This window comes from Panthera uncia (genome assembly GCF_023721935.1).
Source record: "Panthera uncia isolate 11264 chromosome A1 unlocalized genomic scaffold, Puncia_PCG_1.0 HiC_scaffold_16, whole genome shotgun sequence".
NCBI classification, from domain to species: domain Eukaryota; kingdom Metazoa; phylum Chordata; class Mammalia; order Carnivora; family Felidae; genus Panthera; species Panthera uncia.
The window spans coordinates 17,075,121-17,087,762 of record NW_026057576.1 but is presented as its reverse complement, the minus strand read 5'-3'; the positions used below and the strand labels follow the sequence as shown (position 1 = coordinate 17,087,762).

Here is a 12,642-nt window from a genome sequence, read left to right as displayed (position 1 = left end):
ATACAGAGAACAAACTGAGGTTTGATGGGGGTGGAGGGGCAGGGGGGTGGGGAAAATAGGTGATGGGCATCGATGAGGGCACCTGCTGGGATAAGCACTGGGTGTTGTATGTAAGTGATGTATCACAGGAATCTACTCCCAAAGCCAAGAGCACACTGTATACACTGCATGCTAACTTGATGATAAATTATATAGTAAAAGAAAAAAAAAAAAAATTTGGGTCTAAAACAGCGATCAGGACATAGGAAAGTAAGCAAATACAAAAACAAAGCAATTACTAAGTACAGAGAGAAAAAGGTTTACAAGTAAGGAAATGTAATCAAAGTATGCTGGATTCCCTGTTTTCATGGATTCTGCATCTTCCTTTGCCTCGTTTACTATTGCCTTTTGATGGAATCTATCCTCTGGGAGTTTGAATGTATAGGGGGCATTTTTTTTTTTTTTTTGAAAATTTGCACATCCCCTATTTTTCCCCAATTTTCTTTGTGGGTTTCTTTTCTTTCTAACCTCTAAATATGAGAGCTCCCCAGGTCTCAGTCTTAGGCCTCTTCTTCATCTGTACTTACTTGCTAAGTGATCTTACCTAGTCCTGTTGCTTCAAATACCATCTATATGCTGCAAACTACCAGAGGTATAGGTTCGGCCCTGACTTCTCTGTTGTCTGCTCACTCAACACATCCCACCACGCGTTCACAGGGATGCTGGATCCCACATGGCCAAAACTGGGCTGAACTCTTCAGCACCCACCCACTCCCATAAACCTGTTCCTCTCCAGCATCCTCCCTCTCAGCAAACGACAATACCACCCATCTAACTGTTCAAACCAAAAGCCAAGAATTCGTCCCAGACTCCCCACATGTCACCCTACCTAGTCCATATATATTTCCTATTGTCTCTGGACCTCCAAGACTATCACTCTGACACATCACCATCTCTGCTCAGAACACAGACTGCTTCCTAAATACCTTGTTCCCCTCTACCCCAGTACACTACATTATCCACAGTGTCCAGAGTCACCTGATATATCATAAATCAGCTCAAGTCACTGAAACATCCCCACCCACCCCCACACACATACATCTTCTCCAACCCTCTCAGTATAAAATCAAAATCTTCACCATAGCCTACAAAGTCCTACATGATCTGGCCTTTGCTTACCTCTCTGATTTCATTCCTCCCTACTCCTTCCATTCAATCTATTCCAACCACTGGCCTTCCTTCTGGTCCTGTAAAATGCAAGCTTTTTCCAGCTTCAGGACCAGAATACCCTGTCTAGGATGCTCTTTACCAAGATCTTCACATGCCCAACTTCTTCACGCTGTGCAGGTCTGTGTTCAAATATCACCTCCACCACAAGGCCTTTAAAACAGCCCCATGCACATACACTTGCTCATATGTGGTCACTCCCTATACTTCGTTTCCTTTCTCCTGCTTTATTTCTCCTCGTTGCCCTTAGCACTATCTAAATTATTATTTTATACTTGTTTGTCTTTCTCCCCATCAGAATGTAAGTTTAAGCGGTTTTGTTCACTGCCATATCTTTAGCATCTAGTAGACTGACGTCTGCAATCAATTTTTTAATTGACTAAATGAGGAAATACGTGAACAAGTAAAAAAAGCACATGGAAAAAAATGATCAAAAGATCCAACTGTCATCCTCAAAATCATCACTTTCAAAGATAGAAAAATTATAATTCTCAGAGTCTAATAAATATATTACCTTCTGAATCCAAATGATTTTTTCTTAGCATTCTTTGTATTAGAAACTGAGTTATCTTTATCTTCAAATGATAAATTTTGTTCAGTACCATCATGGGTATTACTACATAAAGAATTTAAAAATTATTTACCACTACCTTTGCCTAATACGGCATTAGTTATGTGTTAGCTGCTTTCAGCTGCTGTTGTGTTTTCTAAGTACGTATCATTCTCTTATTTTAGGAAGCTTACAACATCACAATTGAAACTAATTTATTGCTTCTGAGTCATGGCAAATGATGGTAATAAATTTATATCTAAAATGTTAGAGGACTAACCCAAATCCTATCACTGATTAGTTATATATAGCCTGTGGCTTGTTGGTTTTGTTTAAAAATTTACCGGGGTGCCTCGGTGGCTGTCAGTTAAGCGTCCAACTTTGGCTCAAGTCATGATCTTGTGGTCCGTGAGTTCGAGCCCCACATCAGGCTCTGTGCTGACAACTCAGAGCCTGGAGCCTGCTTCGGATTCTGTGTCTCCCTCTCTCTGCCCCTCCCCCACTTGCGCTCTCTCTCTGTCTCTCAAAAAATGAATAAGTGTTAAAAAAAAATTTTTTTTTAAATTTACTAATAGCATGTGAATTTCATCTCTTAACTGTGAAGTTCTGGGTGGCTAGCCTCAGCTACTAGAAGGTAGGGAACGTCACCACCATAGTCTTTGGGTGCTTCCTTAACTAGAGATCCCTGCACCTCTCCTATTAGTTATAATAACCCCTGGATTTTAACAATTGGACTTCTGTTCCTGATACTAACATACTGGATGAAGAATAATTGTTAAATCATTTTTAACGGACTAATAATGGAAACTATCCAAAATATAGTGTGAAAGGTCATTGTTTTAACACAACTACATGGAACACAAGACACAGAATATGGTCTTATAGTGACATTTATAATAAAGCTCAAGTGTATACCATCACTGCAAAGTGAAGATAAATGAATCTTTTGGAGTCAAAGATCAAATTATAGAGAAAATAAGTGGTTCCTAATCAGATAAAGTAGCTTTTATTGAAAGCAGACAAAGCTATAGTTCTGTTTTATCATTAATAGAAAACTAAATGTTAAAAAAAAAACTTACATTATTTATACCCAGAATAGGACACTTCACTTATTGCGCTCTACTTTGAGTGTAATGTCTAATTACTGTAGGTACCATGGATCTCTTTTACTAATGCAGAAGAACTAAAAAAATACTCACACTACAAACTTATACTGTTATATAGGCTGTGTGTGTGTGTATGCGCGTAGTTATGTTTGGGGAAGAAAGGGAAAAGAAACGGCGGACCTTAAAATACAGCACAAACAACACATACATAATGATTCATAAGGTGTGGAGGTTCTGCTGGTTTATATTTAGTCGAACAAATGGTGAAAGCAAACAAAACCAAAACCTTATACTGTGTTTCTACCTGAAATAATGTATCACAGAGGGTCTAACAAGCACATTTAACCATTCCACTTACCTGATTGTATGATGGTAAAATTTGAGGAGGTTAGAAATTTTATATAACAAAACTGCCCCAGGTTCAGCAACTATTACTTGCTCAATTCGAACCTGTGAAAACATGAAAAAAAAATTAAACATTTCTTAAAGGCGTAATTTTCATTCTACAATCACATGTGGTCTAAACAGCATTTTAAAAAGACAAAATTTAATTCTATAGAAATCACAAAATTCCTTCTAAGTAATCTCTGAATATTAAATTATAAGGGATAGTAGAATAACAGAAATATTTTAACACAGATATACTCTACCAAAAAAAAAAAAAAAATCTTTTACCTACAGAATTTGGCTTGAAGGCAGTCACTACCAAAAATAACCAATACATGAGGAGGTCATTGTGAGGTTCTTTACCAGTATATAATGGAATTTAGTTCAGCACTATTTGCAAATCAGCTGTTACCTCCCTAAGAGCAGATTACCAGTGCAAATACTGCTCTATCATCAACTATTCAGAAAAAAAAAAATTAAAGAATTCTTATCTTCAAACTGTTATGCCGAATTTCCTTTTTTAAATTAGCACCAACACATATGTCTAATTACGACTACCAGGGCAATATCAGATCTAGTTCAAAGTTAACTCGATCTCTCTTAAGGTTAACTACTAGGAATCTTAATTAAATTCCATCCCTTACTTTATATTCCCTAATTAATGAATGCAAGCTAAATTACACCGGTATGTACTTCCTTACATATTGTATCTGCTCTTAAGCCACTGCTTACATTGTGTCTTCCTGTTTCCTAACTAGATTCTAAACACAGACCTTGTATTTGTTTTCTGCTGCTTTTATATCTCCACAGCATCTGGGAGAACAGCACATACACAACAGATGCTTAATACATGCTTTTGAAAACTGAAGTTTCTCGTACTTAGATTTTGGAATATGTCATAATGCCAACATATGTGATCTGCTAAAATAGATTTATAAATGTATGTATGTGAGCATACAAATACCTCTCAGATTACAGAAATTAAATGACCTTTACATTAATATGTTTATGAAATTTATACATCTTTTGGCATTAGACATTAGTAGATGAGCTAACTAACACAATATTATAAATTGTGAACAGCATGTGAACTCAAAAACCACGATTTACACATTACAATTTCTTTCTAGGTCCAAGGCCTGCCTCAATAGTGATTTAAATGATATATCAATAAGTGATATTTTCTGAATGTTAATGTAATTATCAGGACAAAATATAATAGATGCTAATTGTAGATAGACAGCTCTTCTCTAGTAGATTTGTAACAGCATCTTAGCTATCTGGCAAAGTCTCTCCAAAAATGTTCAGGCATCAAAAAAATACTCTTTACGCCAACTCTGTCAAGCAAGTGAGAAAGGAGGAAGAGGGAGGGGAAAAAGGGAAGGAAAAGAGGGAAGACACAGAGGAAGAAGAGGAAACAAACCCAGTTCCGCCTCTTTTCACACACACACAAAGGTTCTGCGGGAAAGTAGCATCCTTTCAGCTACGATGAAAAGAACAGAGAAAGGCTGAAAAATCAGGGGATTTATGTCCAATACACGAAGGTTGTTTGCCACACTGTTTTCTGAGGGTGACATAAGAGGACCACCATTTTCAGCAAAGGCCAACAGTCCCAGGAAAAACAACAGGCGATGAGAGAAAAACACAAATGTACAAAGGCTGAAAGAGACTACGGAGGTGGTGGCAGCAGGAACCAACTAGAAAGTAGAAGGCACTGGAGAAAAACAAGCATTATTAGCAAAGCTTAACAGCAGTGACGGGAAGAATGGCTCAGACATAACATGCTTCCAACTGTCCCTGGCACATAATAACCACTCAAGAAACTGTAACTGTATCGGAAGTGGCAGAGATGATAAAGGCAGAAATTAAAAGTAGCCAAAGGGGCCACAGGCGGTTGGACAACAATCTTGGGAGGAGATAAAAGACCCAATGGCGGCTCTCCATTCCAGTGCCAAAGAGAGAGCTGGAGCAAACAAGAGTCAGAAAGCAAGAGAAAGATGGAGAGAATCTGTGTTTATGGGGAGGGGACAAAAGGAGGAGGCAGGACTGACAGGGATAATAACAAACCTTTGTCTTAACATCGTAGATGGCTGCTTAGAGTAGACGTTTGTTCCCCAGTACACATCAGCAATCTGAGGGCACTATTTCTGTACCATGCAATACAGCATTCAGCTCTATTTTCCATGCCATTTATCTTTGTATATAAACTTATTTTCATAGAACCCACCAGAATGTATGAAGGTCTGAGCATATCATAAGTTTTTATTAAGAAAGGTAAAATTCAAATGTTAGCTAGTAATCGCTTTGCAACCCAGAACAGTCATATAAAAAGAAGCATCATCTTACCACCCATAGACTTGGAAAACAAAGACTCAATCCATTAATTCTTTTTTTTTTTTTTTTTAATTTTTGTTTATTTTTGAGAGAGACAGAGACAGAGCACAAGCAGGGGAAGTGCGGAGAGAGGCGGAGACACAGAATCCGAAGCAGGCTCCAGGCTCTGAGCTGTCAGCACAGAGCCCGACATGGGGCTTGAACCTGTGAACCATGAGATCATGACCGTGATCACGATCAAGCTGAAGTTGGACGCTTAACCGACTGAGCCACCCAGGTGCTTTGATAATGATTATTTTTAAATGTATTTTACAATCCTACACTAATGTGTTAATTTGAGAAAATTATAGCTTGATTTCCAGCTGTGAAGTTTTTTTTAAACTCATAGGAATAAGGCAATAATTTATCCAGATACCATATAACATATATAAAAGCAAAATATTTACCTTCAGAGGCCTGCACACACCCTCAGTAATATGCCCAACAACTTCCTGAATATTTTCTTCAACACCTACAATTAATTATAGCATTACTAAAATGTTTTTTCCATATTACGCATAAGTTCAAAACACGAACAATAATGTATATGATTAATGACACTAATAACAAACATTTAAAGTAACATAACAATATTTTATTAAGTTGAATGTCTTTTAGGACATTATTAATTATGTTAATATTTGGGTCTAGAACCTGGTTAATTTATTTCACTGCTGATTAATAAAATAAACAACTTCTTTGTGAAAAAGAATAAATGTATGAGTCACAGGAAAAAAATGACTGGGAAACATATTAATTGAAGGAAGTGATATAAAGATGTATTAGTGTCTGCTCTACAAACACCTTATTCTGGGCAGGGGTGCTGAGCACAGAAGCTGAGAGGTAAAAATGCAAAGCACACCTTGTAACCTAAGGGAAAAACTGACATTTACTAAATAGTGACTATTTGCCAAGCTCCTGGGTACTTGACATTCACTGCTTGTGACTGACTTTTTTTTTCAGATGGAGAAACTGAGGCTTAGAAGAATTAAGTCATTCTCAAAGAATAACCTGTTTCATCCAACTCCGATCTATTTTCTTCCAACCTCTTCACACTGCCTCTCAGATACACTTTACCAAAACATCTTTTAAGAAATACATTATTTTAAACTAGGTAATTAGGATAACAGAAACCCACTTTAAAAAGTGCAGACTTTGTGCCAATCCAGCATACCCACTGAGTCTAATTTTAATTTCAAAGAGCGAGAAAAACAAGAGGGTAAGTACCCTCCCCGATTTGCACACTAGCCTCTCCTGCAGATCAGGATCTGAGCCAGAGCGGCGCGGGCTGACCAGTGCGACAAAGTCACAATATTCCTCCTCACTTCTTATCAAAAACAGAGTACCTGAATTTTCCATTTATCCCTCAAACTCTAACAACAGGCATCTTAAGGTAATCGCCATTAAGAAGACGTGAAATCCTGTAACAACCACACATCAGCAGTTTCTTCCTTGAAATCAAGACCAAAATTTTAAGTACATAAAGTACTACATGGGTAATTATTCAAAAAACTACAACAGTCACATGAGAATGAATAAAGGGGCTGGGTGGTAGAAAGAAATGAGAGCCTTAGTGGCTTAACGACCTTAAACCAGACACTTGGTCACACATATAAAAGGAGGATATACCACCTCTCACTTTCTCTCACTTCCTCTCACCTCTCACTTTAAAGTGTGGTGTGGACATCTGAGACCATGTGTGCTACACGCACCAGAAGGGTCTTAAAAGTCAGGCAGAGGAGTCTTGGCCTGATAGGGAAGGTCACAGGGACCGGAGCACAAGTGTGCACAGCTGTGTGACAGGAAGGTGATGGAGGACAGAAGTCTATTAGCAGGAGAGGGGAGAAACCAGAGGAAAACTAATCAGGGCGCTTACTGTGCCACTGAGGGGTGAACAGCTTATCTCCGTGAAGATGACAGATTTCGAGAAGTCTTATGTTACTGTCTCTATTTAGATGTCAGCAATTAACAACTGGAGGACCCACCTTGTAGAGTTACATGCTTTAAGAGAGCTTCAAGGTGTTCTTTTTCAGAAGCGGTCGCCTGATGGAGCCAAGCCAACATATCTCCCACGTATCTAATGCCGAAACTGAATGTTAGTAAAGATTTCCTTCAGAAAAGCCTCAAAAATCCCAACACTGTCTGATTACGATACCTCAAGGGGTCATGGGAGTGCATTTCAATGGGTCTTGGCGTGCCTCCCGGGCCCCCTCTCGTAAGAGCATCAATAAATCCACGAACAACGGTACTTCTTCTGGCTGTTCCAAATTCATCCAAGGTATACCTGGGAGAAACAAGTTATTGGAGAACCAGATGTGTTTCTTTCTGATGGTTACATCGAACTATCCATGCGGTTTCTGGGATAAGCAACTTGTCTCAGCTTCTTTACACAACGTTCTCAAGCAATAAATACTGTTGTGCACAATTACCTTGCGATCACTTTCTATTTTTTTTAAAACAAATTAGAATCAAAATGCTTTGATTTTTCTCCCCTCATGCTCTTAGATTATAAATATGTTTAGTGTAAAGAATGCATTCCTTTAAATGATCATGAATTCTATGAAATGACTTCTGATTAAATGGCTACTTACAGCACAAAATTCACAAACTTTTAACTTCTCAAATACGTAAAACTAATCCTCATCCTCAGGACCCAATCTGTCCCAATAAACAGAAGCAATGTAACTTCTGTTTCTAGGGCTATTCACTCTGACCACAAGTTATATTAGAAACCAGTGAATTCACTGGCAATTTAAATAGGGGTGAGGGGACTTATCAAGCCTGACAAACACTAGACTCTGATCCGTATAAATTATATGAAATATATATACACATTAATATTAATGTTAATCTCCCTTTAATAACAGACATAACTTGAAGCAAAACCAGCATGAGTTACAATGAACCTTCAATGACATCTATATATGTGAAACACCTTTTCCCCGAGAGAGAGGAACATTTTTTTGACTTAAAAGAGATTATTTCCCAACAAAGGTCAAAAATTCAAAATGGAAAAAAAAAGTATTCAAAATGAAACTTTATAAGGTGAATGTTAGAATTATTTAAATATCCTAAAATGCCTCTGGTTAAAATTAAAAGTTAAAATCCCCATTTTCTTAGCTAGGGCTATAGCAAAAAAAAGAAAAATTCCGGTCAAAAAGTAAATTAAAAGATGAAAGATCTGGGTCCAAAACAAATTTAAAGAATAGTGTAAAAGCCTCTAATAAATGGAGAAAATACATAAAGAATGAATAAAAGTCAGCAAACTACTACATTCCTTAACACCTTATATTCTGAAGGTTTACCAAAGGAAGGAAGGCATCAATTTATTCATTTCTACTTATAGTAAATTTCTTTATGAAAAAATGGCTATACTTGATTTATTAAAAGCTAATAATGCATTAGCATTCCAGTTACAAGCTAACTAATAAAAGCTGGGTATGGCAACGCTTCCCAAGGGCTTCAATAATTACCATTTTTCTGGCACATGATACCTACACATTTGAGACACGCTCAAGACACCAAAGCTTTTACTCATTACTTAAATAAAGTGCATACGCAGTGCCATCTGGTGGTTAACATGAGACATTGTTAATTTTTTCCTAAATTTAAAGAAACCACCACTTTGAAAATAAATGATAACTTAATGAAAGGCCAACTTTCTCTTTTAGCATTCATCTTACAGGAATCAACTGGTCTTTAAAACTTCCTTCTTCCTAAGTTAACTTCCAAATGCCTCTCACCATGTTCCAAACTGCACTATTGCCCCCCCTATTCCCTGGCTTGTGCCTCTTCAAGATAAATCGTGTCTATTATAGTTCTGTTCTTTGCCTTTCAAGATTTTTCCTGGCTGGAACAATGGATTCTAAATATACCCTTCTGTATTTGACAGCTTTCCAGTTTATCTCCTTTCAAAATAAAAATAATAGCTAAAATTCTGTGATGAGCAAAGCATTATTCTAAGCACCTTATGTGAACAATCTAACTTAAATCTTCACAAAAACCCTGTAAGATAGGCACTATTTTTATCTTTATTTAAGGAAATTGAGGTTTATAAAGGTACAGGGGCTTGTCAAAAAATCTAACTCGGAGCTTGCCTTCTAAACTATTATACGATACTGCTTGTTTCCAAGTGTTTATCAAGAATCAAAATTTAGGGACGCCTTGGTGGCTCAGTCGGTTCAATGTCCGACTCTTGATTTCAGCTCAGGTCGTGATCTCATGGTTGGAAGATCAAGCCCCGCATCAGGCTCCACACTGTCAGCATGGAGCCTGCTTAGGATTCTCTCTCCCTCTTTCTCTGCCCCTTCCCTACTCGCTCTCTCTTTCTCTCTCAAAATAAAAATAAATATTGAAACAAATAAAAGAATCAAAACTTACTAAATATATATTTACGTGATAGAAGTCGGCTGACCAAAACACACAAAGGAATTTTTTTAAACAGAGATTAACCTTGTGAACAAATATGAATCTGTGGACAATGTAACATTTTATTAAAATCAAATACCAAATATTTTCAGTACTAAGAGACTCTCCTAATCAAACACCAATATCGTAAAGTGCCAAGGCTGGGAAAGAAATTTCAAGGTACATCTATAACCTGCTAAGCTGATGATCAGTAGTGAACATTAATCATATGTCCATGCACAACATTCAGGGCTATTACAGTACAGCTCTTGCTACCAACCCAGCAACCAGTGCAAGATTTTGCAATCAATTTCCCAAAACTCCATGTTCTTTCTCAATCTACATCTTCGCATCTGCTGTTCCCTCAACCTAGGATGTTTTCAATTCCCTCTTCTTCCTGGAAAATGCCTATTTAACCTTCAGAACTCACTTTAAACCTATTTCCCAGAAGAAACTTTCCCTAACGTTCATCCCTTTCCCCTACCACAGAACACGGACACACGAACTCTAAAGTAGCAATTAATCTAGTCATTAAAATGGTGTGTTTATATCTAGTCCCATAAAATAAAGCAATTTGAGGGTAGAGGTTTATTGATGCTGTGTCTCTAGTACTTAGAACTGCGCTTAACATATAGTAAGTACTCAGTAAGTAGTACTGGAATGTTATTATTTCATGCAGCTGTCCCAGCACTTGTGTTCTGGAAACTTATTATAGGCTAAGCAACGTTCCAATCAGAAAGCACAGTAATGGGGAAATCCTCTAAAACTATTAAAAGCCTCTGAAAGGCATGACTCAGAGCAAGACTGAATGCCTCTGTACACGTTCCCTGGTTTTGTTTCCTGCATAACTCCCCACTTGGTGTCCCTATTGTCATATTATTGCAGAAATTAAAAATAAAAAAAAACATTTACTTCTGTTTTATATGAAAGATAAAAGAGTAAAATTAAAATACAGAGTAATAAAAAATATGTCAATAATTAATAATGCCTAGGGTTCTTACCCAAAGCATCATCATAGATCTCTTAGCTGGCATAACTTACAGAATGAAAGACGTGAACTCTTTCTTTTCTTGAACCCTATTAATGGAATCTTGATTTTAAATGTTCTTTTTTCATTTGGGGGAAGTTATATTTCTGACCTCCTTCTCTCCAGGGCCAGGTTGACAGAGGAATTTTAGCTTCATACAATTCTAAGGTAGTCAGTGAGATGACAGGATGGGGAAAGCCCTTACCTCTACATACATAAGGGGCAGTCTAGACATAGGGACACCTTGCTTTTCCCCTCCAAACTGCATTCTATAATACACAATACACAAATGAGCTGATGCCCCAACAACACACATATCAGGTAAAAGCATCACTTTAAATAAATTAGTTAATTACCAAAACTAAACTATCGTATATCAATTTGATAACACTGAAAGCTAGCATAAATCGTCCAAGAAAAAGTGGATTTATTTTTTTTAATTAGGAAAAAGTCACCCACTTATATAAGACAGGTCTATCCTGCAGGGCTTCCATTGCCTGAGTTAATACTGGAGATATGTCACATGATTCCTGCGTCAGTGTTCTGCATTCACCTGGAAAAGAGTTACCGTGTAATTACAGCACCTGTTAAATTAAAATTTGGTCTTTATTATATCCATTGTGTACCCGCAGTCTAAATTCTGTAGCAGATATTACATTAAAAAAGTGCTTGGAAAAACTTAGAGAATATGCCAATCAAAAACTATTTTATGATGGGACACTAGAGCAGCTCAGTGGTTACACATCTGACTCTTCGTTTCAGCTCAGGTCATGATCTCATGGTTCGTGAGATCGAGTCCTGCGTCTGGCTCTGCTCTGACAGAGTGGAGCCTGCTTAGGATTCTCTTTCTCCTTCTCCCTCTCTCTGCTCCTCCCTCACTCGCTTACGCTCTCTTTTTCTCTCTCAAAATAAATAAACTCTAGAAAAGTAAATAAATAGGGGCACCTGGGTGGCTCAGTCGGTTAAGCGTCCAACTTCGGCTCAGGTCATGATCCTGCGGTTCGTGAGTTCTAGCCCTGCATGGGGCTCTGTGCTGACAGCTCAGAGCCTGGAGCCTGCTTCGGATTGTGTCACTCTCTCTCTCTGCCCCGCCCCCACTCACATCTGTCTTCCTCTCTCTCAAAAATAAACATTAAAAACATAATAATAAATAAATAAACAAAAAATACAGACAGAGGAAGAGGCCACAAACCAAAGACTGTAGGCAGCCTCTAGAACTGGGAAAAGGCCTCAGTCACAGCCAGCAAGGAAACATACCTCAGTTGGTCCTACAGACTCAAGTTACTAAATTATGCCCACAAACTGAATAAGCACAGGCAGTGAACCTTCCCAGAGCCTCCAGAAATCACTGCAGCTGTGCTAAGCACTTTTAGTGTGGTGAGAAACATGTCTGATTTCTGACCTGCAGAACTATAGGGTAATGATTTGTGTTGTTTTAAGCCATTAAGTTTGTGATGATTTGTTATAGCAACAATAGAATAGCAATTCACCACGTATAAAACAATTACTTAATGACTTTAGAAGTGATGACCTTTTTTTTTTTTATTACCATCCTTAATCATACATAGAACTTGAATGATGGCAAA

At 37.7% G+C, this 12,642-nt stretch overlaps 1 protein-coding gene across 7 annotated transcripts in view; it reads right to left on the bottom strand.

The window, feature by feature from the left end:
* Nucleotides 1-12,642, bottom strand: part of COG6 (component of oligomeric golgi complex 6) — a 130,964-nt gene that overhangs the window by 96,867 nt on the left and 21,455 nt on the right. For all 7 annotated transcript variants that reach the window (XM_049647427.1, XM_049647426.1, XM_049647424.1 and 4 more), the window contains exons 8-12: nt 11,516-11,609; nt 7,778-7,906; nt 7,608-7,699; nt 6,030-6,094; nt 3,221-3,312 (exon numbers count right to left, since the gene is read on the bottom strand). In XM_049647427.1, the coding sequence (XP_049503384.1) occupies nt 3,221-3,312; nt 6,030-6,094; nt 7,608-7,699; nt 7,778-7,906; nt 11,516-11,609 (472 nt within the window). The remainder of the gene's footprint in view (nt 1-3,220; nt 3,313-6,029; nt 6,095-7,607; nt 7,700-7,777; nt 7,907-11,515; nt 11,610-12,642) is intronic.